Source organism: Fistularia commersonii, unplaced genomic scaffold (assembly GCF_037954325.1).
Source record: "Fistularia commersonii isolate RoL2024-O1a breed Wild unplaced genomic scaffold, RoL_Fcom_v1.0 HiC_scaffold_66, whole genome shotgun sequence".
Classification (NCBI taxonomy): Eukaryota; Metazoa; Chordata; class Actinopteri; order Syngnathiformes; family Fistulariidae; genus Fistularia; species Fistularia commersonii.
Genome location: NW_028234024.1, coordinates 141,489 through 168,202, shown reverse-complemented (window position 1 = coordinate 168,202; position 26,714 = coordinate 141,489). Strand labels below are relative to the sequence as shown.

General features: G+C 44.8%; 1 protein-coding gene across 1 annotated transcript; it reads right to left on the bottom strand.

The window, feature by feature from the left end:
- Nucleotides 1-21,801: 21,801 nt before the first annotated feature.
- On the bottom strand, nucleotides 21,802-24,756 carry LOC147212212 (uncharacterized; the record flags this gene model as incomplete). Its single annotated transcript, XM_086143553.1, has 1 exon — nucleotides 21,802-24,756. A coding segment is annotated over one exon (2,955 nt), but the record flags the coding sequence as incomplete, so codon positions are not given.
- Nucleotides 24,757-26,714: the final 1,958 nt, after the last annotated feature.

Here is a 26,714-nt window from a genome sequence, read left to right as displayed (position 1 = left end):
TCTTCACTTTGAGTCACATGAACTGCAAATGGTTTGAACGATTCTGGAAGTCCCTTTAGCACCATAGCTATGAGAAGATCATCACTCATGACTTCCTCTGCATTTCTTAGCACCGTGATTATAGTCTCTGCCCTAATCACAAAGTCTGTTACGCTTTCATTGCTTCCTTTCTGCAGTTTTGTCAGGTCAGTATACAGGTTTATAATGCCAGGCTTCCCTTTACCTGCGTAATACTCTCGTAACATCTTCAGTGCCTTTCTCCCATCATCTGCAGCTTCGCGCATGACCAGGCCTAGACTTTTGTCATCTAAAAACTGGATCGGTTCGGCATGGGCCATTTCATTCTGCTCCTTGTCCTTCGCCTCCACGTCATCGTCATCAAATTCTGGAGTTTCACTCAGAATTGTGTCTTTGAGCCCCTGCAGCCGCATGTAGGCCAAGCATTTAGTCTCCCAGAGTTCATACTGCTTCTCATCTTCCACACCGAGACAGTCTCTGGTGGCGATTGGTAAATGTAATGGCAGGAGACCTAACTGATTGTTATGTTTGTACGGTAATGCCAATATCAATGTCTCATAACCCGACTATACAACCTCATCCAATTAACCAAAGTGAGACCTTGTCTATAATATGGGTATATTCCCAAGGACTGAGTCAGAGATTTGGAATTTTTCAGAATATAACAAATACCTCAGTCCTTCCTTTTCTGCCTTACGATCCATCCAAATGGCGATTACCAGCTAATTATTCTATGGTAACCAATAAAACTGTCATTGAGGGATTCACTCTAATGACAATACAAAAGACACCACCATTTTGTATGAAACGACAGTGTGGTAAGAAAGAGCATTATCTCGGCCAACTACAGTGTGACACTGTGCTAGATATGGAAACGGATAGACCGGTTAGGAAAACCTATGACTACTATAATAATAGTATATGTGAGGTTGGAAAGTGGGGAATGGGTGTGTGTGCCATGAATCTGACAGCCCTCAAGCCATTATTGGGCATTGAAACAAACCTCACCAAATCTGGTATACCACCATGGAGGATTTTTGGATTCCCACACAAATACGGTTATCCATACATGCCCAAAAACACATGTATGGATTTGTGGCAAACGAGCATTTCTGTATCTGCCTGAACATTGGTGTGGCACATGCTATTTGGCCCGATTAGGAAGTGCTATGACTTTTATACCAGAGCATAACATGACTCATAGCATACAACTCATTAGGCCTGTGGGACATGAACGTAGTCGAAGAGCCTTGATAAGTGACTCTAGAGGAATACTTATGACAATGTTCCCTAACTATGGTGTAGTCTACTTGGGACATCAAATGAATGAGGTCTGGGCGACATTAGAGAACCTAACGTCAAGGGTTCTAGAATTGAATGGACTGATACAAAACAATCCAGAGACTATGGCTATGAAAGAAATGCTTTTACAAAATCGTATGGCTTTAGACATTGTCTTAGCCAAGGAAGGTGGTGTATGTGCGATAATAGGACAACAATGTTGCACATATATCCCAGACATGCGAGACAATTTCACAGCAATTCATGACAAAATGACGACATTAAAGAACCAACTAGAGGGTAAAGAGGACAGTGATACTTTAATGTCGTTTTTACAGTTTGACCCTCTTGGATGGATCATCAACGGAACTTGGTGGCAAATACTTTTAAAATGCCTTACACCTGTGATTGTGATTCTTATTTTGTTTTGTTTATTTACTTTGTGCGTTATTCCTTGTTTGAGAAGCATGATTGCTAAAATGGCTTCCACAGCCTTTGTCCAGATGGCAATAGTAGCAGTGCAGACCCAACCAAGGACTCACTACACTGGACAGATATATGAGCAACTGCCTATAAGTGATTCAGAAAAAGAAAATGATAATGATTCGACTGTGGAGGACGACGACCATGATGTTGTATGAAGTGTTATCTGTAAACTATGTACCAACATGGCATGATGATGCTGAAGAGTTTAACAATTCCCTCCTGTTTATGAGACTACGAACAATGTTAGAGTTTTCTCTCTATTTCTATAACTATGTTATTTCGACTACTCACATGAAGTTAGCCAGACATGCCCGAGCACAAAAGACCTTTGTCCTCTAACAAGAATTGGGCCCTCCAAGATATTCCAATGGTCGTAAACATCTTTAGATAAGAACCTAACCCCTGTAAACGTAAATCTAAACGAGGATAAACACTTCTGGAGAGAAACCTGCCCACCCCTGTATATCATCCTGGACAACTTCACATATGCATGAACTATACTATCCAATGAATGTTGTTATGTAAATAAACACTTTCACACAATAAAAAGCCGAGCAAGGAGGAACTCGGGGGGATTCTCTGGATCTTGGCTCCAAAGAGCGCGCTGAGTCTCCCCCTCTGCAGAGCACAAAAGAATAGTCGCTTGTCTGTGTTATTTCTTATTATAACCTCAGTCTCCTCTTTACAGGTTTTAACTTAGACCAGCATGAATTAGAATTACTCTCCAACAGCCGCGAGTGGAGCATCTACCTGCATGTCCAGAAGCTTCCTGTTCAGCAGGGCAGGTCGAATGGTTTTAAAAGCACTGAAGAAGTCAAAGAACATAACTCTCACAGTGCTTCCTGCCTCCTCCAGGTGTGTGTAGATTCTGTGCAGCAGGAAGATGATGGCGTCTTCCACTCCTATCCGTGGGTGGTATGCGAACCGCAGGGGGTCCAGCGAAGGTCCGACGACTGTGCCAAGGTGCCTCAGGACGAGCCTCTCCAGCGACTTCATGACGTGTGATGTCAGGGCCACTGGTCTGTAGTCGCTGTGTGTGCTGGGATGCTTCACCTTGGGCACTGGAACCAGGCATGAGGTTTTCCACCGGTCGGGGACAACCGTCTGGGTCAGGCTCAGGTTGAAGAGATGTGAGAAGATCCCACACAGCTGAGAGGCACATCCTTTCAGCACTCTGGGGCTAAGGCCGTCAGGGCCAGCAGCTTTCCTGGGACGAAGGCGGCTGAACTCTCTTCTCACCTCCTGAGCGGTGAAGGCGACAGGAGGGGGTGGAGAGAGTCCCAGTGGGGGGCAGGAGGGCTGAGGTGTAAACGAGACATCGTCCAGGGAAGCAGAAGAGGTGCGTGGGGGAGGGGGAAAGCTCCTTAAAGTGAGGGGTGAGGGCACAGGGGAAGGAAAGTCCTGAGAGGAACTGGGGGGAGGGTGGGCGGAGGCACCTTCATCAAATCTGTTAAAAAACAGGTTTAGTTCGTTTGCCTCCTGCAAGTCTCCTTCCATCATCTGGCTTGCTTGTTTTCCATGGCCAGTGATGGTTTTCAACCCACTCCACACCTCCCTCATGTTGTTCCGCTGGAGTTTGCTCTCCAGCTTCCTCCTGTAACTGTCCTTTCCCTCTGCGATCTTCTCCCTCAGCTCAGTCTGCACCTTCTTCGGTTCCTCTTTGTCTCCACTCCTGAATGCTGCCTTCTTCCTGTTCAGTGTGTCCTTAATGTCCTTAGTCACCCAGGGTTTGTTGTTTGTCAACTTCTGCACGGACAACATCATCCCCACCAAGACTGTGCGTTGTTTCTCAGAGTCAGTAATGCAGTCGGAGAGTTTTCCGATGTCGCCTCCCTGGTCTTCGCAGAGCACATCCCAGTCCGTCGTCTCCTAGCATCCCTGAAGAGTCAGTTCTGCCGCCTGTGACCACCTCCGGACAGTTCTGGTGATCACAGGTTGCCGCTGGACTTCAGGAACATAGCGAGGCTTCAAGTGGACCAGATTGTGGTTTGATCTGCCCAGAGCAGGGAGAGCTGTGCAGCTGTATGCGTCCTTGGCATTGGCATACAGCAGGTCCAGAGTTTTATTGTCTCTGGTCTTGCAGTCCACAAACTGTTTGAAAGTGGGCAGAGATGATGACAGGGTGGCGTGGTTGAAATCCCCAAAGATGGCTATGAAGGCACTGGGGTGCCGGGTCTGGAGTCTCGCCACTCAAGCTAACCTTCACTCCGAGTTCGCAGTATCGTCGCTCTTCTCAGCGGCTCCAAACTGTCTTCAGCCGTCTTTGGGGGTTTCCTGGGGCCATAACCTGTTATCAGAGGTCATTTGTGCAGTAGATCTGCGTGCTACCCCTCAATACCAACTGGGTCTTTTACGGAGGAATAATATGTGTGACAGCCTCTTGCTTTGCAGAACTGGAAGAAGTTAGGTTTATTTTCAAGCAAATAAAAACACAACGGACAGATCGGACACTGGGACTGGCCCTTCAAAATAAAAGGGAAATAACTGAGAGCATATTTCTCAGATAACAACTGCACTTTCTCCCCAGAATTGAGATTCCCTGGACTGATAGTTGGGGTAACTGTGTGTCACGACTCATCGGATCCCCGGGCAAGTGGCACAGCAATCACGGCAGTTATCCCCTGCACCTGGTGAACACGCCTCACCAGGAAACAATCCCACGAATTAGGCAAGAGTATAAAGGGCGGACCCAAAGTTGCAGACATTGTGTGATCTTGTTGCTATGACAAGTCTGCGTATTCTTCTCCCTGATGTGTGTATGACCTCCCGCTCTATCAACTTATTAAACCACCTGCAAATCTATGAACCTGTGTCTGTCCTCTTGGGAACCAACTGTAACAGAAGATCAGACCTGGTATGGAGCCCACAAGCTCTTCCACGCCTCATCAGGTCATCCAGGCTGCCCCGATGGCTAGCCTCTCCACCTACTCCGGCTCCCCAGAAAGTTGTAAGGGCTTACTGTTACAATGCTCACTGATGGTTGAGATGCAGCCCACTTGGTTCCCCACGGAGAAGTCCAAGATCGCCTACGTCATCTCCCTCCTGTCGGGTAAGGCACTCCAGTGGGCGGAAGCGATCTGGAATACCCCAGGCACGGTGACGGCGACGGCGCAGAACTTCATGGAGCACTTCCTAGAAGCCTTCAGCCTGCCTGAGGGGGATTCCTCCCTCCAGGCTCAACTTTTAAACCTCCGTCAGGGGAAGGGGTCCATCGTGGAGTATGCCCTACAGTTCCGGACGCTAGCAGTGGATGGAATGAGCCAGCCCTTCTGGCCAAGTTTCGACAAGGCCTGAACACCTCCTTGCGCCTCCACCTGGCGGCGTACGATGACGGCATGGGGTTGGAGAGGTTCATCCAGCTGGCCATCCGGGTATCGCACCGGAGAGAGGCCTGTTTCTCTGTCCCGGGAAGGTCTGCCACAGGGCCGTCCCGGAACCAGCCGGAGCAAGCAGGAGAGGCCATGGAGGTGGATGCCCTCCAATTATCAACCACAGAGAGACGCAGACGCATAGCCAACCGCCTCTGCCTCTACTGTGGAGATAAGGATCACCGGATATCACACTGCCCCACGAGACCTCCAACACCCCAGGTGGGCGCTGTGCTTTCTCCTAACGTCTACTTAACACCATTGACTATCCCAGCCCAGCTTTGTGTGTCTGACTCTACCCACCTTGTGCACGCCCTCCTAGACTCCGACTCGGCAGGGAACTTCATCTCCGGTGCACTCTGCCGACAGCTACAAATTCCCCGGATCCCGTGTTCCCCCTCCTTCACCGTTCGATCAGTGATGGGAAAACCTCTATCTTCCAGGCAAGTCAACACACAAACCTCCTCCCTTCAGCTTAGAATTGGGGTTCTGCATGTGGAGAACATTTTGTTTCATGTCCTGGAGGAATCACAGATAGATCTAGTGTTAGGCAGACCTTGGTTGAGGGCGCATGAGCCTACGGTTTCCTGGGCCACTGGGGAAATCCTGCGCTGGGGTGAGACTTGCAAGGAGCACTGTTTTCCCCAGCTCCCTCCGAGGAGAGTAGTGCATCTCTATGCCACATCAGTGGAAAGCCCCAAGCAAGACCACCGGGCCAGATCCCTTCCCAGTATGCAGGTTTTCAGGACGTCTTCAGCTCCCAACGAGCCACCGCGCTGCCTCCACATCGTCCCTGGGACTGTGCGATCGATCTACTTCCAGGCCAACCGCTACCGAACGAAAAGATCTACCCTCTCTCTCTCCCTGAACAGGCGGCCATGGAGACCTATATAGAGGAATCCCTGCGCCAGGGCTATATCCGACTGGCGAGGCCGCAGGGGATTTCGACATTCTTCATCACAAAGAAGGATGGAGGGTTGAGGCCCTTTGTGGACTACCGGATCCTGAACCAAGCCACCGTAAAATTCCGTTATCCTCTACCTTTGGTGCCAGCGGCTTTGGAGTCCCTCCGGGGGTCCAAAATATTCACCAAACTGGACCTCCGGAGCGCCTATAACCTGGTGCACCTTCGAAGAAGGGATGAGTGGAAAACTGCCTTCGTAACCCCCTCTGGTGACTGGGAGTACAGGGTCATGCCATATGGCCTAGCCAATGCCCCTTCCGTGTTCCAAGGCTTCATGAATGAGATATTCAGGGACTTCCTCCAAAAATTTGTGGTCTATATAGATGACATCCTGATCCACTCCCCTGATCTGTCCAGTCACGTACGCCATGTCACCCAGGTCCTCACCAGGCTTCGCGAACACCAACTGTTCCTCAAGGCAGAGAAATGCCTGTTCCACCAGACCACCGTCCAGTTCCTCGGCTACCACCTCGATCCACAGGGAGTGAGTATGGATGAAGAAAAGGTCAGTGCCGTCCACTCTTGGCCTCAACCCCAGACAATCCAGCAACTCCAGAGGTTTCTGGGGTTCGCTAACTTCTACCGACGGTTCCTAGAGAACTTCAGCCAACTGGCTACACCCCTCACCTCCCTGTTGTGCGGCAAACCAAAACGCCTGCAATGGAACCCAACCGCCACACGAGCCTTCCTGGAGCTCAAGAAGGCCTTCACGACCGCCCCTCTGCTGCACCACCCGGACCCAGATCTTCCCTTCACAGTGGAGGTTGATGCTTTGACCACGGGGGTGGGAGCTGTCCTGTCCCAACCCCATGGAAAGCCGGCCCGACTCCAGCCCTGTGCTGAACTCATCCTTTTTGAAAAGAAGGCAGAGAGCAATTATGATATTGGCAATAGAGAGCTCCTGGCCATCAAGCTAGCATTGGAAGAGTGGTGCCACTGGCTTGAGGGCGCGAAATACCCTTTCACGGTGCTAACAGACCACAAGAACTTGCAGTACCTGCGCCAAGCCAAGAGGTTAAACCCCCGCCAAGCTAGATGGGCCCTCTTCTTTGCCAGGGCGATATCGGATGTTGAACTGAAATCTGGTGCTCTCGATGGGCGAGCCGACGCTCTGTCACGGATTCACTCCAGAAAACGCCCTGGAAGAACCAGAGAAAATCCTGCCTGACTGATGCTTCCCGGATTTCTTCATCCAGGCTCCACCGGATGGGGTTTACGAGCACACCGTGTCCGACCCCGCACCACCCAACACTCCGGCAAATCGTACCTACGTACCACAGACCATCCGGGAATCTCTCCTCACCTCTGCACACTCCGCACCAGGTACCGGGCATCCAGGAATGAGTGCGACTCAGAACATACTTCGAAACAAATATTGGTGGCCAGGAATGTCGAGAGACGTCCGAAGATATGTCAGCCAATGCCCCGACTGTGCCAGGGCAAAAACGCCTCGTCACCTACCAGCAGGGAAACTGGAACCCTTACCCATCCCAAATAGACCCTGGTCCCATCTCACATTGATTATGCCACAGACCTTCCACAACCACTAGGATGCTCGTGTATCCCTTGGAGGGGGGATCGATTTTTTTTTTTTTTTTTTTAAAGGCATGCAAGTTGATGCTGTAGGGACTCCCCTCATGGGGATCAGAGACAGCAGAAGCCCTCTTCAACCAGGTCTTCCGGAACTTTGGACTGCCGGAGGACATCGTCTCTGATCGAGGACCTCAATTCATATCCAGGTTTTGGAGAGCCTTCCTTCGCCTGCTGGGGGTGACAGTGAGCTTGTCGTCTGGGGATGGTAACCAAACAGAACGCAAGATCCAAGAGGTATGCCGCTACCTTCGAACGTACTGCCAGCAACACCCTGCAAATTGGAGTCAATTCCTTCCCTGGGCAGAATATGCTCAAAATTCCCTCAGCAACCAACCACCGGGTTGACGCCATTCCAGTGCATGCTTGGCTACCAACCACCCATGTTTCCCTGGACAGGAGAATCCTCAGAAGTCCCAGCAGTTGATCAATGGTTCAGGGAGAGCGAGAGGGTGTGGGCCAGAGCCCACCGGCATTTGCAAGGGGCTCTACGCCGCCGCCGCTGCTGTGCGGATGCCCACCGAGCCCAGGCCCCTGCCTATGTCGTGGGACAGAAAGTGTGGCTCTCGACACGGGACCTTCGCATGAAACACCCCTGCAAAAAACTCGGCCAAAGTATATCGGGCCCTTCAGGATCTCCCACCAGATCAATCCGGTTACTTTTCGCCTACAACTCCCGCCTGAATATAAAATTCACCCGTTATTTCATGTATCTCTGAAGAGTAAGAGGAATACCACGGTTTTAACAGACGCTGCAGGCCCTGGGGTTGCTGTGCCGCCTCCACCACCTCCCCTCCTGGACGAGGGACCCATCTATGCAGTACGCCAGATACTCCAGGTACTCCAGTTGACCCCGGCGGTGTCGAGATTGGTCGACTGGGAGGGGTACGGGCCAGAGGAACGCTCCTGGGTCCACCGCAAGGACATCCTGGACCCACGGCTATGGGAGGAGTTCCATAGCGCCCATCCAGGTCAACCGGCTCCGCGTCCCTGTGGTCGTCCCCATCGCCGTGCGCCCTCGTCCAAGGAGAAGGAGGCTGGAGGGGGGGGGGTACTGTCACAACTCATCGGATCCCCGGGCAAGCGGCACAGCAATCACGGCAGTTATCCCCTGCACCTGGTGAACACGCCTCACCAGGAAACAATCCCACTAATTAGGCAAGAGTATAAAGGGCGGGCCCAAAGTTGCAGACATTGTCTGATCTCGTTGCTATGACAAGTCTGCGTATTCTTCTCCCTGATGTGTGTATGACCTCCCGGTCTATCAACTTATACCTCCTGCGAATCTATGAACCTGTGTCTGTCCTCTTGGAAACCAACCGTAACACTGGTTGTACGGTTTGGTGCGTCATTAAATTTTTGGTCGGGAATACAAATTGTCGAGGCAGTGCGTTTCGTAACTTTATGAACTCTAATAAGGGAGGCTTAAATCTGTGTAGTACAGAACTGTTCATAGTTGAGGACTGTTTTACAAGGAATGGTTTGAGAAAGGTATATGGTCAATAATTGACTTGCTGGATGACAATGGCAGAGGTTTGTTGCCATGCAGTACATATCTATTGTTCCAAATTATTGTACTGTGTGGTGAGAAATCATGTACGTATATCATTTTCCAATATAATATTTGTTTATGGAACGCTGAAAATTGGACAGGAATCTTGTTGATATCAAAGTCAGAGATAAGCAGAAGACTTAGGCTGCCGACTATGTTGAATAAGTAGTTTGGAGTACAATACCAGAAAGAATGAAGGTGAACTGGTTGAAATCCTGGATCAAACATCATCAATGTCCCATTCAGGCAGTCCAACTCTATCACTTTCAGCCCTCCTTCACTTGTTTCTTTCACCAAATGTGTTTTTTTTTTTTTTTTTTTTTTTTTTTTTTTAAGATGGTGTGGTCTGTTCCTCCAGATTAAGTTGAAATTTATTTGGTTAATAGATTTTATGAGTTGATTTGGAGCAGCATTGGAATACACTGGGTATATACATCTGGATAAACATTCCCTTTTAGTCAAATATATCCAGCCTAATATTGATAAATCTCTTTGAATCTAAACTGAGCCATATATTCAATTTAGCTTTACTTTGATTCAATGTTCCTGGATTGCTTTAACTTTTGGTCCTTAGATAGGAAAATGCTCAAGTATTTTATTTCTGATTTGATAGGAACATTGCTGATTTCCTTTAGTGGCGAGTCGTGCAGCGCAAGAAGTTTGCATTTCTTTAAGTTTAATGACAATCCTGAAGCCTTGGAGAATGTTTTTCAACGCTCATTTGGACTTGATGTTCATCAAGGTTGTGTCATCTGCCAGCTGGCTAATAACAATTTCTGTCCCCAACACGTCTAACTTTTGGATATCGTTGCTATTTTTAACATAAACGGCTAGCATTTCGGTAGCAAGTATAAATAAATAGGGTGAGATGGGGCAACCTTGGGGGATTCCCACATCAACATGGAGGCTTGGAGTGGTGCCGCTTGGCAGGGTGACACAGCTATGAATATTCTCCTGGAGCCCACGGATCACATTCCTGAATTTTAAACCAAATCCAAAATGTTCGCGCGTCGCTGTGATAAATGGATGTTCGACCGAGTCAAAGGCTGTATAAAAGTCCAAGAAGAATATGAAGACATTATCTTCTATGCAGTATGCCTCTAAATGCATCGCTGGCCCTGACTCGGGGAATCCTAGACCCTACTTACACCCCCACCCCAACTTCTCTCCCTCACTCGTGGAGCTCCCTGAGCTCCACACATCCCGGAGCATCACGCCAACACATTCACATTTAATTGACTGTCTATATTTTATGTCCGCTAGATAGAGGCATCCGCACATGCGCATCAGTGGAGCTTAAGGCTGGCTGAGGCATGGACTGAAAAAATAAAGACATGTGTGATGAGCTATAAAGAAGAGAAGCATATTTTTATAAAACATGTTAGAAAGAGAGGGTAATGCAGCCTCAGGGCGGCACTGGCCTGTGTCTCTCCAAGCCTGCCTTGGGGGGGCACAGTGCATTTATCCGGGTTTGGGACCGGCACAGGGAGACACTGCTGAGGGTTGCGTCAGGAAGGGCATCCGGCGTAAAACTTTTGCCAAAACCAAACATGCGAGTCAACCATAACCACACCATACCGGATCGGTCGCGGACCGCGTTAACAACGACCGCCATTGGTACTGATGACCTACAGGGTACTAATGGAAATTGGGCCACTGTGGGTCGAAGAACAAGAACAAGAAGAAGAGGAGGAGCGCGTGTTCGGAAGCAGAGAGAGAGGAGGAAAGGAAAGAGCCTGGGACTGAGAGTAGGGACTTTGAATATTGGGACTATGACAGGAAAAGGTAGAGAGTTGGTGGACATGATGCAGAGAAGGAAGGTGGATATACTGTGTGTCCAGGAGACCAGGTGGAAAGGTAGTAAGACTGGAAGCATAGGAGCAGGCTTTAAGCTGTACTATCATGATACTGACAGGAAGAGAAATGGAGTAGGAGTTCTCTTGAAGGAGGAGTTTGTTAGGAACGTCCTAGAGGTGAAAAGAATGTCAGATAGACCTATGAGTCTGAAATAGGAAATTGAAGGTGTGATGCTCAAGTTTGTTAGTGGCTATGCCCCACAGGTGAGATGTGAATCTGAAGAGAAGGAGAAGTTCTGGAATGAGTTGGATGAAGTGATGCAGAATATTCCCAGAAATGAGAGAGTGGTAATTGGTGCAGACTTCAATGGACATGTTGGTGAAGGCAATAGAGGGGATGAAGAAGTGATGGGCAGATTTGGTATCCAGGATAGGAAAGCAGAGGGACAGATGGTGGTAGATTTTGCAAAAAGGATGGAAATGGCTGTAGTGAACAACTTTTTCCAGAAAAAATAGGAACATAGGGCAACTTATAAGAGCGGAGGTAGGAGCACGCAGGTAGACTACATCTTGTATAGACGAGGTAACCTGAAAGAGATCAGTGACTGCAAAGTAGTTGTAGGTGAGAGTGTAGCCAGACAGCATAGGATGGTGGTTTGTAGGATGACTCTGGTGACAAGGTGGATGAAGAGGACAAAGGCAGAGCAGAGGACAAAGTGGTGGAAGCTGAAAAGGGAGGAGTGTTGCATGGTTTTCAGGGAGGAGTTGAGAAAGGACCTGGGTGGTCAGGGTGAGCTTCCAGATGATTGGACGACAACAGCTAGTGTTATCGGGGAGACAGGTAGAAGAGTACTTGGTTTGTCATCTGGAAGGAAAGTAGATAAGGAGACTTGGTGGTGGAATGAGGAAGTGCAGGAGTATATTCAGAGAAAGTGGTTAGCGAAGAAGAAGTGGGATACTGAGAGGACTGAAGAGAACAGACAGGAGTTCAGGGAGATGCGGCGAAAGGTAAAGATAGAGGTAGCAAAGGCAAAACAAAGGGCGTATGATGACTTGTATGCTCGGTAAGATAGTAAGGAGGGTGTTTCGCCAACCTGCATAGATCATTCTCAGAGAGATAAAGATGGAAAGGATGTACAACAGGTCCGGGTGATTAAGGACAGAGAGGGAAATGACACATGCTAGAAGAGTGATGGGAAGATGGAAAGAGTACTTTGAAGAGCTGATGAATGTGGAAAACGAAAGAGAGGCAAGGGTAGAAGAGGGGACTATTGTAGACCATAAAGTAGCACAAATGAGTAAAAGTGAAGTAAGGAAGGCATTGAAGAGGATGAAGAGTGGAAAAGCAGTTGGTCCTGATGATATACCTGTGGAGGTGTGGAAGTGTCTTGGAGAGACAGCGGTAGATTTTCTGACCGGATTATTCAACGGGATCTAAGAGAGTGAGGAGATGCCTGAAGAATGGGGACGACGTGTGATGGTGCCTATTTTTAAGAATAAAGGGGATGTGCAGAATTGTGGCAATTATAGAGGGATAAAGTTGATGAGCCATACAATGAAGTTATGGGAAAGAGTAGTGGAAACTAGACTGAGAGCAGGAGTCAGCATTTGTGAACAGCAGTATGGCTTCATGCCTAGGAAGAGTACTACAGATGCAGTATTTGCGTTGAGAATGCTAATAGAAAAGTTCAGAGAAGGCCAGAGGGAGCTGGTTTGTGTTTTTGTAGACCTAGAAAAAGCATCTGACAGGGTGCCAAGAGAGGAGCTCTGGTATTGTATGAGGAAGTCTGGAGTGGCAGAGAAGTATGTTAGACTGGTGCAGGACATGTATGCTAGCTGTGAGACACTGGTACGGTGTGCTGTAGGGGTAACCGAGAAGTTCAAGGTGGAGGTGGGACTCCATCAGGGATCAGCTCTGAGCCCCTTCTTGTTCGCAATGGTGATGGATAGGCTGACAGATGAGGTTAGACAGGAATCCCCATGGACCATGATGTTTGCGGATGACATTGTGATCTGTAGTGAGAGCAGACAACAGGTAGAGGAAAATCAAGAGAGGTGGAGGTATGCTCTGCAAAAGAGAGGAATGACAGTTAGTCGCAGCAAGACAGAACATACCGTATGTGTGTGAATGAGGGGAACTCGGGTGGAACGGTGAGGCTACAGGGAGTGCAGATCAAGAAGCTGGAGGATTTCAGGTACTTAGGGTCAACAGTCCAGAGCAACGGAGAGCGCGTAAAAGAGGTGAAGAGACGGGTCCAAGCAGGTTGGAATGGGTGGAGAAAAGTGTCAGCGGTACTATGTGATAGAAGACTTTCAGCCAGAATAAAAGGAAAGGTGTACAAGACAGTGGTGAGACCAGCGATGATGTATGGACTAGAAACTGTTACAATGACCGAAAGACAGCAGGCAGAACTAGAGGTTGCAGAGATGAGGATGTTGAGGTTCTCTTTGGGAGTGACCAGGATGGATAGGATCAGGAATGAGTCTATCAGAGGAACAGCACATGTTTGATGTTTTGGAGAAAAGGTCAGAGAAGCCAGACTGAGATGGTTCAGTCATGTACAGAGGAGGGATAGAGAATATATTGGTAGACGGATGCTGTAATTGGAGCTGCAAGGCAAGAGGTCTCGAGGAAGACCAAAGAGAGGATTTATGGATGTGGTGAGAGAAGATATGAAGGTAGTTGGTGTGAGAGAGGAGGATACGGAGAATAGGGTTAGATGGAGAAAGTTGACTCGCTGTGGCGACCCCTGACGGGAAAAGCCGAAAGAAGAAGACAGTAAACGCTTCAACTGTGTGAGATAAGCACTTGTAGACAACATGGCAATATATTTTGAACCAGTTTCTTGATTTTAGTGATTTTGACATTTTTCTTTTTGAAAATTTATTAGAACAGGTTCCTTACCAGAGTCACAACATTCTTACAAAACCTCATAACAAGATATACATTATACAATATTCTTTATAGGTCACTTATTTCCTCAATAGCAAGCGAAAAATAAAATAAAACTAAAAAAAAAAAAACAAAAAAAAAAACACAAAAAAAACATCTAACTCAGTCAAATAGAGATAATATCTTCAACTCTCCAAATATTTTTGAATGGGTGACCATTTGTCAAGATATAGGTCTGTCTGAATTTGTAAGTTTGCTGTTATGCGTTCCATGAAGTTTACATCCTTAAGTCTCTGACGCCACTGGTCCAAGGTAGGTGGGTGGGGTTTGAGCCAGTTTACTGTGATCATTTTATGTGCAATTAATAGAAGAACTCTAAGCGAAAACACCTGGTTTTTCCTTAACTTGCTTGTTGATGCTGTACCCATAATAAATTGCTGTGGATCAATTGGTCTGTTTGATCTTAAAATCTCACTTATTTTTTTTTTTACCTCTTCCCAGAATTTCATCAGTTTAGGGCAGTCCCAAAAGATGTGGGAGAAGTCCCCCGTTATGCCACAGCCCCTCCAACACAGGGGAGAACAGTTATTATCATAAGAAGCTATTATCAAGGGAGTTTTAAAATACCTTATTCTTAACTTCCAGCTGAACTCCCTCCATGTTGGGCTGCTTAAACATTTTTGCCAGGGTAACCAAGAACTCTCCCATTCTCCATCAGCAATCACGGCATTAGATTCCAGTTCCCACTTAGCTTTCACATCCAGTGTGTCTACTAAAGTGTCCATACTTATCCTGCCATATATATCTGATATTGTATTTTTAATGTTCATTTTGTTCTCAACTATCTCAATCCAATATTGTTCATAATTAGTTGAAGCTTCTTTAATATTGTCCCATTCTTTGTGTGTCATCAAATAATGTCGAATTTGAAAATATCTAAATAAATCCTTAGAGTCAATGTCGTATTTTGCCTGAAGTTGTGAAAAAGCCCTCAGAGTTCTTCCTTCAAATAACTGATTTATTGTGATTAAACCTTTCCCTGCCCACTAATGAAACCATCGTCCATCTTTGCTGGCAGAAAGTCACCTGCTGCTGTTATTTTTGCTGCCCTTGATAGGGATAGAGGTAGCTTAAGGAATCGTCTTGTCTTTTCCCAAACCTTAGGTGTATGGTTGACATATTAATTTTGTATCTTAAGTCCACGTCTTGCTTTTGAATTTAGAAAGGGAAGAGTTGTAAGCGACACATTTTTAAATGAACCATGCTGTATATGCACCCATCTTGTGTCCATATCTAGTTTTATCCATGAGACCAATTTTCCAAGTTGTGCTGCCAGGTAGTAACTTCGGAAGTGTGGCAAGGCCAATCCGCCCTTATCTCTGGGTGTACAGAGTATTTTCAATCTCACTCTGGGCCTCTTGTTCTGCCATATATATTTGGAAATGAGCTTATCCAGTGATGTAAAGGTAGATACAGGAACAGTGATAGGCAGAGCATTGAACAGAAACAGCATTCTAGGTAGGACATTCATCCTGATACTTTCTATCCTCCCAACTAAGGACAAAGGAAGCACCTCCCATCTTTCCATGTCATTTTTGATCTGAGAAATTAGTTTACCATAATTTGCCTTATATAGCTGACTTGTGTCGTGTGTGAGAATGATTTCCAGGTATCTAAAGCCCCCTTTTGACCACTTGAATTTCACCTCTCCATCCAAGTATGTCGGCCAGCATCCTGTTATCATCATTGCTTCTGATTTCCCCTCATTCACCTTGTACCCTGACATCTCCCCATAGTCTCTCAGGCATTGCATAAGGGCCGGTATAGATGACTGAGGGTTTCTTATAAACAAAAGAACGTCATCCGCGAACAACGGAATTTTGTGTATCTCCCCTCCTTCATCTACTATTCCCTCGATCGGATCGTTTGTCCTTATCAATTTAGCAAGCGGTTCAATACACAATGCGAACAAAATAGGCGAGATTGGGTTCCCCTGCCTGACTCCTTTTTTAAGGTGAAAAAATTGGGAGCAGTACCCATTCACTCTGACCCTTGATATTGGGTCTTTATTCAGTGCTTCAATCCATTTTATAAATGTCAAATTAAATCCCATTTATTCCATAGTAAATTTCAGATATGTCCAGTCCACCCTGTCGAACGCCTTCTCAGCATCTAGACTGAGAAGCATTGACGGGTGAACTGAATGTCTTGCCAATGATTGTACATTTAATGCTCTTCTAATATTGTTTGCTCCTTGTCGACCTGGTATGAAACCGGTCTGGTCTGGATTAATCAATTTACCTAAGTATTTCTGCATTCTATTTGCTAACATGGCACTAATAATCTTTACGTCATTCCCCAACAAACTGATCGGCCTATAGGCATCACAGTCTAATGGATCTTTCCCCTCTTTGTGTATAACCGTTATTACTGCCTCAGACCAGCTCTGAGGTGGGTCATTTTCCTGTAAGGCATAATTAAAGATCTGGCAAAGTTTTGGCACAAGCTCCTCTCCAAAGGCCTTATAAAATTCACCTGGTAAACCATCTGTGCCAGGGGATTTGTTGTTTTTTAATGATTTAATAACGTCTTGTATCTCGTTTTCTCGGATAGGAGCTATTAATTTGTCCGCCTCAGATGCAGAGTTTTCTTAAGTTAAGATTTTTGAATATATCTTCTAATATCCTTTTGTCTTGTGTTTCTCCTGATGTATCATAAAGATTTTTATAGTAAGTATGGAATGCCTCAGCTATCTCCTCTGGGTGGGAGACCTCGGTCAGAGAGGAGGGGTGTTTTATCTTAGGGACAATACGGCTTGATTGTTGTTTCCTCAGTTGAAAGGCAATAGCCGGCTCGCCCGATTTCCCTTTTCATAATACCTTTGGCTTGTGTATCGAAGTGCTCCCTCTGCTTTTTGTGTGAGAAGTTCATCCAAAGAGGTTTTACTTTCATGTATTTGTTTAAAGACATTTTTGTCCCTTGTCATTTTGTGTTCATGTAGTAGTCTTTTTATGTCACTTTCCAGCTGTTTTTCCTTTTCCAATCTCTGTCTGTTTAATCCAACCGCAATTTCAATACATTTCCCTCTCAGCACAGCCTTTGCCCCCTCCCAAAGAGTCGAGGGGGATACTGATCCATTATCATTAATTTTGAGGTATTCATCAATTGTTTTTTTTATGTTTTCCTTTATATTTGGATCTGTCAACAAGGAAATATTTAGTCTCCAGTATTTGAAGTGCCAACCAAAGCCTAAATTTAATTTCATATATACAGGACCATGATCAGATAGGGTACCAGGTTCAATAACACATTCTCTGACTTTATATAAGCTTTGTTTTGAGATGCAAATCAAATCAATTCTTGAATATGACCCATGTACCATGGACAGAAAGGTGAAATTTCTCGTGGTTGGGTTCTTAGCCCTCGAAACATCCACAAGTCCTTATTCTTCCAACATATGTTTTGCTGCCCTGGATTTCCTGCTAATGGGCCCATAATCAAAAGGAGTTTTATCCAATTTTACATTTAAAACACAATTGAAATCTCCTCCTAAAATTATAGTACCTCTGGCTTCTCTTGCCATTACAGTTGCCACTTCTTTAAAGAAATTGGGGCCATCTTCATTTGGGGCATAGATATTCATGATAGTTAGCTCTACTCCACCTACTGTTCCCATAATAAGTATATATCTCCCCGCTTTATCCTTCACTTCTCTCTGAATTGCAAAACTAATTGAATGACTGATTAAAATTGCTACTCCCCTCTTTCTGCTGTTTGAACAAAAAGCATAGAATACCTGTGCAACCCAGTCTCTCCTCAATTTCTTATGTTCTACCTCATTTAAGTGAGTTTCCTGTAGTCACGCTATTGAGCAATTACATTTCTTCAACTGAGTCAGCATTTTCTTCCTTTTTATAGGATTATTTAATCCTTTGACATTATAACTGATAATCCCTACCTCTGACATAAATCGGCATTTCCTATTTTCATTTTACTCTCCCCAGATTCACCTTTGCATAAAGTAACTATCCTTGACATGTCGGTTTGCCGACCAAACCGACATGTCAAGGAAATAAGAACTCTTTAAACACAAAACAGAAAAAATAAAGTAAACATATGTGACTTCCAATAGTCCAGCTGAGTACAGATATCTGTCCAGCTCCTGTTGTAATGCAGGCAGAGGGTTGTGATTTAAGATTCCCTCTGGGAAAAGTGCACTAAGTGCTGTCCCAACCACAGACCAAAGAAAAAAACAAAATCTTTGGTGAGGCGGTGATCCCAACACAGGTCTCATCGTAAAAAAATATCAATTGAAAATAATAGCAAAGTTAACTCTCCTCTCCTCTCAATAACTTTACAATATGATTCACTTAACTTCAGCATATTTGGCTGTTTAAACTATGAACAGTAATACACATAGAACTTTAAGATTGACAGTATTAACGTTATCTAATTATTTTAACATTACCCGGGCACAGTACTCTTCATCATTTTAGTCCAGCAAAACAGCCCGCAGGTATGCGGCGGACAGTGATGTGTCCTTTCTTTCTCTCTTCCCACCATCCTGTCTTTGCCAGCGTAGGAAATATTTTCACTCCCGACTCCAAGTTGATTCTCAGCTGCGCTGGATAGCGGCACATTGCCCGGATCTCCTTCTCCTTCAGCTGCTTGATCAATCCTCGGACCCGCGTTCTCTTCCTCTGTATTTCTGGAGAGTAATCATGGTCAAAGTAAATCACTCCTTTTTGGAACTTCACTCGTTTTTGGGCCCATGCTTGTCGCAGCACTGCTTCCTTTACTGTATAATCCAGAAACCTCACGATAATGGAACTGAACTCGCAGGCTTTAGCCCCAGTGATCTGTGTGCCCTCTCGATTTTTGTATTTAGCCCGGGCGGGAGTTGTAGTGCCTGTAGTGCCGTCTCAATTAAGTTCCTCACAAAACCAATCATGTCACCTTTCTCACTTTCCTCGGGTACTTGATAAATTCTCAGATTGTTGCGGCGCATCCAGTTCTGTAGATCATCGCACATGTTCGTCAGGGCCGCCTCCCGTTTCAACAGGTGCCTCAGCATCCTCTCATGGCGCTGGCCTGTGTCCTCCACCTGGCATATCCTGGTCTCCGCTTCCTCAGTTCTCTGCTCTAGCTTCTTCATCCTTTGAATCAAGTCCGTGACCGACACCTCCAGTCTAGTTAATTGTTCCCTAGTGTCTGCAAATGCTTGCTTATTTTCTTTCCTCAATTCTTTCAACTCACGAAGAATGTTCTCCATGTTCTGTTCATCCATTTTTCCGCTCACCTGGCTTCGGGAAGATGGCGGCCGATTTTTTTCCTTTCGCTTCTTCTTGCTGTTTTTGCTGTTTTGCTGCGTTCCGTGTGTCTCTGGCAGTGCTCATCCTAATCTGTAATGCTTCAGACTCACTCTTCCACCATTAAACTGACAAGTATTTTTTCATAAACTGCTGAATACTACCAATTTTCGGGAGGGCTCAACTCTGTGTGTATGTCTCAGAACATTGTGTCACCAGAAGTCCAGATAAGCACTTTTTGACCACATGACTATATCTTTCGACCAATTGGCTGGATTGGAGTAATTTGGACGTATATTGAGCAGAATTATTTCTTTTTCAAAATACTCCACACCAGACAATTTTTTGCAAAAAATATATAGGTTATTTACGATTTGTACAGTTAACGCTTCAACTTCGTGAGAAAACACTTTTTGACCACATGGATATATCTTTCAACCAACTGGCTGGATTTTAGTCATTTAGAAATATATTCTGCAGAAAGATTCCTTTCCAACATACTCCACACGAAACATAAGCTTGCAAAAATATATATGCTATTTACACTTTGTACAGCAAAAGTTATCTCGGTGAGATAAGCAGTTTTTGACCACATATGCTATTTACACTTTGTACAGCAAACGCTTTCACTCGGTGAGATAAGCAGTTTTTGACCACATGGTTATATCTACTTAACCTGCGGTTGGATTACACTGAATTCGACATATGTTGTGCTGAATCATGTTCTATTCAACATGTCTTAGCACTAGACAAAAGATTTAAGGTATTTACAATTTGTACAGTAAACCTCTTCAACTCTGTGAGATAAGCACTTTTTGATCACATGACTATATCTTTTGACAAAGGGGCTGGATTGGAGTAATTTTGACATACATTGTGCAGAATCGTTTCATTTTCATCATATATCAGCACCAAAGACAAGCTTGAAAGAATTCCTATGTTATTTACAATTTGTACAATAAACTCTGTGAGATGAGCACTTTTTGAACAAATGGCAATATATTTTGAGCCTGGGGCTGGATTTGAGTGATTTTGACATATATTGTGATGAATCATTTACTTTTTATTATATTTCAGCACCAAACACAAGTTTGAAAGAATTCATATGTTATTTACAATTCGTACATTAAACGCTTCAACTCGGTGAGATAAGCACTTTTTGACCACATGGCTATATCTTTCATCCAAGTGGCTGGATTTTAGTAATTTTGACATATATTGTGCTGAATGGTTTCTTTGTTTAACATACTCTGCACCAAACAAATGCTTGCAAATATGTATATGTTATTTACAATTTGTACAGTAAACCTCTTCAACTCGGTGAGTTAAGCACTTTTTGACCACATGGCTATATCTTTTGACAAAGGGGCTGGATTGGAGTAATTTTGAGATAAATTGTAGAGAATCATTTCATTTTCATCATATATCAGCACCAAACACAAGCTTGAAAGAATTCCTAAGTTATTTACAATTTATACAATAAACGCTTCAACTCTGTGGGATGAGGACTCTTTGACCAAATGGCAATATATTTTGAGCTTGCAGCTGGATTTGAGTGATTTTGACATATATTGTGCAGAATCATGTTCTATTCAACATATTTCAGCACCAGACAAAAGCTTGAGAGAATTGATACGTTATTTACAATTTGTACAGTAAACGCTGCAACTCGGTTAGATAAGTACTTTTTGACCACATGGCTAATCTTTTGACCAAGTGGCTGGATTTGAGTAATTTTGATACATATTCTGCAGAATCATGTTCTATTCATCATATTGCAGCACCAAAAACAAGCTTGAAATAATTCATACATTTTTTACAATTAGTACAATAAATGCTTCAACTCTGTGAGATAAGCACTTTTTACTAAATGGCAATATATTTTGAAACTGCGGTTGGCTTTGAGTTATTTTGACATATTCTTTGTAGAAGCATGATCTCTTAGACATATTTCAGCACGAAACACAGTTTGTAAGAATTCATAATTTATTTACAATTTGAACAGTAAACTCCTCAACTTGGTGAGATAAGCACTTTTTGACCACATGGCTATATCATTCGACCAAGTGGCTGGATTGGAGTAATTTGGACATATATTGTACAGAATCATATCCTTTTCATCATATATCAGCAACAAACACAAGCTTGAAAGAATTCATATGTTATTTACACTTTGTCGAGTAAATGCTTCAACTCGGTGAGATAAGCACGTTTTGACCACATGGCAATATCTTTTAAACCTGCGGTTGGATAAAACAGATTTTGATATATATTGTGCAGAATCATGTTCTATTCAACATCTTTCAGCACCAGAAACAAACTTGTAAGAATTCATAAGTTATCTTAAATTTGTACAGTTAACGCTTCAACTCGGTGACATAAGCACTTTTTGACCACATGGCTATATCTTTGGGCCAAGTGGCTGGATTTGAGTGAATTCAATAATAATAATAATAATAATACATACGATTTGTATAGCGCTTTTCACGGTACACAAAGACGCTTTACAAGTTGACGACAGAAAAACATAGAACATAAACATTGTTAATGGGAAGAGCTGTAGGTGTTGTAGGTGGTTTGGAAGAGGTGGGTCTTGAGGTTGTTTTTGAAGGAAGACAATGAGTTTGACTCTCGGATGGCTGGGGGGAGGGAGTTCCAGAGGGTGGGGGCGGCGATGGCGAAGGCTCTGTCTCCCAGGGTGCGGTACTTGGACTTACAGATTGGAGTTAGGAGGTTTTCATCCGAGGAGCGAAGACAACGCGCTGGAGAGTGGCGACGTAGAAGGTCGGTGAGATATGGGGGGGCGAGGTTGTTGAGGGCTTTGTAGGTGGTGAGGAGGATCTTGAAGTGGATGCGTTGTTTGATGGGCAGCCAGTGAAGTTGACGGAGAATGGGGGTGATGTGTTCTCTGGAAGGGGAGCGGGTAAGTAGTCGGGCAGCAGAGTTTTGGATGTATTGCAGTTTTTGAAGGGCATTAGAGGGGAGGCCATATAGGATACTATTGCAGTAGTCGAGTCTGGAGGTGATAAATGCATGGATTAGTGTTTCAGCAGCAAAGGGTGAAAGAGTGGGTCGGAGGCGTGCTATGTTTCGGAGGTGGAAAAAAGATGTTTTGGTGATGTGATTTATGTGTGGCCTAAAAGAGAGTGCAGGGTCCATGTAGATTCCAAGATTTCTTACCAGGGGGGAGGGGGAAACAAAGTGACCATCAATGGAGACTGCGAGATTGTGACAGGAATTGAGCAAGGATTTTGGGCCGAATATGATAATTTCTGTTTTGTTGCTGTTGAGTTTGAGGAAATTTTGGTTCATCCAGGTTTTTATGTCTGTGATGCAGTCGGTAAGGGAGGAAAGGATTTCGGGAGTGATTGTTTTGGTGTTTATGTAGAGCTGAGTGTCATCAGCATAGCAGTGAAAATGGAGTCCATGGCGGCGGATGATGTGTCCAAGTGGCAGTGTGTAGAGGGTGAAAAGTACGGGGCCAAGAACTGAGCCTTGTGGAACTCCGTGTCGGACGGGGGTGGTGGAAGATGTATGGTTGTTTGTGTTGATGTAGTGAGATCTGCCGGAGAGGTAAGAGTGGAACCAGGAGAGGGCGGTGTCGGTGATGCCTAATGATTCCAGACGGTTGAGGAGGATTTGATGGTTGACTGTATCGAAGGCAGCGCTGAGATCAAGGAGGAGGAGGATGGTGAGGGATCCGGAGTCAGAGAGAAGGAGGTAATTTGTTACTTTGATGAGAGCTGTTTCAGTGCTGTGTTGGTTTCTGAAGCCGGATTGGAAAGTTTCATACAGGTCATGTGTGAAGAGGTGTTGATTTAATTGTGCTGTGACAGCTCTTTCCAGTGCTTTTGAGAGGAATGTGAGTTTGGAGATGGGTCGGAAGTTGTTGGGGTCGTCGGGGTCGAGGCCAGGTTTTTTAAGGAGAGGGGTGATGGCAGCAAGCTTAAGTGATGTGGGGACTGTTCCAGAGGTGAGGGAGGCGTTAATGGTATCGGTGATGAGTGGGGCAAAGGGGGTGAGGCAGGCTATGACAAGATTTGAAGGCATGGGATCCAGGGGGGAGGTGGATGGCTTCATGGTGGTGAGTATTTTGGTGAGATCTGCTGTAGTTATTGGAGAGAAGTGAGTGAGTCGATGGATAGAAGGGGAGGTGAGTAGGGACTCTGGGACTGGGGTGGTGGCAGAGGAAGATGCAAGTTGATTATGGATGGTGTCTGTCTTTGAGGTGAAAAATGACATGAGGAGGTCACATTTTTCCGGGGTGAAAGTGGATGAGATGTTGTCGTGCGGTTTGAGTAGTTTGTTTATGGTGGAGAACAGAGAGCGTGGATTGGAGGATCCCGAGTGAATGATGCCAGAGTAGTAACGGGAACGGGCTTCATTGAGTGCTGTCTTGTAATGTTGCATATGGTCCTTATAGGCTTGGGCATGAACAGTGAGGCCGGTTTTCTTATGTAGTCGTTCAAGTTTACGGAGTTGTTTTTTTAGCTTGCGGAGTTCCGGGGTAAACCAGGGGGCAGAGTGAGTGAATGTGACTGTTTTGGATTTCAAAGGAGCCAGCGTATTGAGGGAGGTAGAAAGGGTGTTATTGTAAATGTTGACCAGGTCCATAGGGGTTGGATTTACTGGAAGGGTGAGATTAGAGAGAGTGTTGGTTATGCAGGTGGAGAGTTTTACTGGGCAGACAGATTTTAGGTTGCGGAAAGTGATTTTGCGGCTGGGCTTAGGTAGGGGCGTGGGGATGTTGATATCAAATGTGATGGCCAGGTGATCAGATATGGAGAGATCAAAACTGGAGATGTTGTGAATCTGTGAGCCAGTGGAGCAGACCAGGTCAAGGATGTGTCCGTGGTTATGGGTGGGAAAGGTTATGTGTTGTGTGAAGTTTGTGCAGTTGAGTAGGTCCAAGAAGTCAGATGCATCTTTACAGTCCAGGGAGTCAATATGAAGGTTAAAGTCGCCAAGAAGTATAACGGTGGTTGAAATTGAAAATAGCGAGGTGATGAATTCTGAGAGATCTGATAGAAAAGATGGGTTGGGTTTGGGGGGGCGGTATATGATCGCTGTGATGAGTGGTTTGGGTCCGGGTAGTTTAAAAGTCAGGTGTTCAAAAGAAGGGGCAGAAGGGATGGAGAGTATGCGAGGTTGGAGATCTTTGTGGAAAATTGCAGCAATCCCTCCTCCTCTGCCCTCAGTGCGCGGTTTGTCCAGGTAAGAGTATCCAGTGGGGGTGGTTTGGTTGAGAGAGAAATAATCCTGGGGTTTTTGCCATGTTTCATTTAGGCACAGAAGGTCAAGTTGTTTATCAGAGATGAAATCATTTAATATGAGGCTTTTATTGTTGAGGGATCTTGTATTGAAGAGAGCGATTTTTATTGCCTTTTGTTGTGAAGTGGATGGGGCGGAAGTTGGAATTTGACGGAGGTTTAAATAGTTCACGCGGGGATGATGACGCGGTTTATTGTGATGACGCGGGGAAGAGGTTTGGGGTCCGGTTTATGAGCTGTGCTGTGTCCATAGCGTTGGAATTGAATTTTCTGTTGTAAGAAAGTATGAAAAGTTGCGACGGGAGCTACGGTGAATGTAGTGGGGTCGACGAAGAAGTCCATGATTACAGAGTGTGGCGAGGAGTGTCGTGGGGGGGGTAGTTTAGGGATGAGCTGGAGGAGTTGCTTGGGAGTGTAGCTGAGTGTCATACCCGGGGCTATGAGGAGGCAGGTGCTGGAGCTGGATGTTGGAGATAGTTGCTGGTGGAGAAAGAGATGGTGGAGCAGGTGGAGCAAGCAGATTTCGGCCGATGGAAATGCCGTCTTGCTAGGCGCCGTCGGGATCCGGAGTTTCGAGACGCTAGCCGGCTAGCTAGCAGAACACAAGCAGTCCGGTGGGATGTCGAGGTTGTGAGATGCAGGTAGATTGGTGGAGAGATCGAGACAGTAACGGTAGCTACAGGGCGATTAGACTTTGGTTAGTTGGCTGGAGGATCGTAACTATTGAGAGATTTGTCTTTGGTTGGTTAGATTGGTTGGTTTGAGAGCGGGAAGCGGCAGCTAAGCGCGCCAGCATCCTCTCGCCCCCCCCCCAAAAAAAAAAAAAAAAAAAAAAAAAATTGACATATCTTGTGCAGAATTATGTTCTTTTCAACATATTTCAGCACCAGACAAAAGCTTGAGAGAATTGATACGTTATTTACAATTTTTACACAGTGAACGCTTCAACTCGGTGAGATAAGACTTTTTTGCCACATGGCTATATCTTTGGACCAAGTGGCTGGATTTGAGTGATTTTGACATTTATTGTGCAGAATCATGTTCTATTCAACATATATCAGCACAAGACACAAGCCTGGGAGAATTCCTAAGTTATTTACAATTTGTACAGTAAAAGCTTAAAGTCAGTGAGATAAGCACTTTTAGACCACCTGGATATATCTTTCGAACCTATGGCTGGATTTTGAGTGATTTTGATATATATATTGTGCAGAATCATTTCCTTTTGGACATATTTCCACACCAGAAAAAAGCTTGAGAGAATTCATATGTTATTTATATTTTGTAAAGTAAACGCTTCAACTCAGTGCGATAAAAAGTTTTTGACCTCATGGCTATATCTTTCAATGCTGTGGTTGGATAAGAGGGATTTTGATATATATTGTAAAGAATCATGATCTTTTCAATATATATCAGCACCAGATACAAGATTGAGAGAATTCATAAGTTATTCACAATTTGTACACTAAACGCTTTTACTCGGTGAGATTAGCAGTTTTTGACCACATGGCTATATCTTTCAACCAAGTGGCTGGATTTGAATAATTTTGACATATAATGTGCAGAATTGTTTCCTTTTCAATATGTTTCAGCGCAAGTAACCTGCTTCAAAGGAATCTGTAGTTATTTACACTCTGTAGCAAAAACGCTTCAACTCAGTGAGATAAGCACCTTTTGACCATATGGCTGTATCTTTTGAATCGGTTGCAGGATCACAATTATTTTGACATATATTGTGCAGAATTTGGTCCTTTCAAACATATTTCAGCACCAGTAACCTGCTTCAAAGGAATCTTTAGTTATTTACACTCTGTATCAAAAACGCTTCAACTCAGTGAGATAAGCACTTTTTGACCATATGGCTATGTCTTTTCAATTTGTTGCTGGATTACAGTGATTTTTACATAGGTTGTGCAGAATATGGTCCTTTTCAACATATTTCAGCACCAGTAACCTGCTTGAAGACTTTCATGACTTATTTACTCTGTGTACCAAAAACGCTTCAACTCAGTGAGATAAGGACTTTTATGACCATATGGCTATATCCTTTCAATATGTTGCTGGATTACAGTGATTTTGATATATATTGTGCAGAATCTGGTCCTTTTCAACACATTTCAGCAGCAGTAACCTGCTTGAAAGGAATCTTTAGTTATTTACAATCTGTATCAAAAACGCTCTAACTCA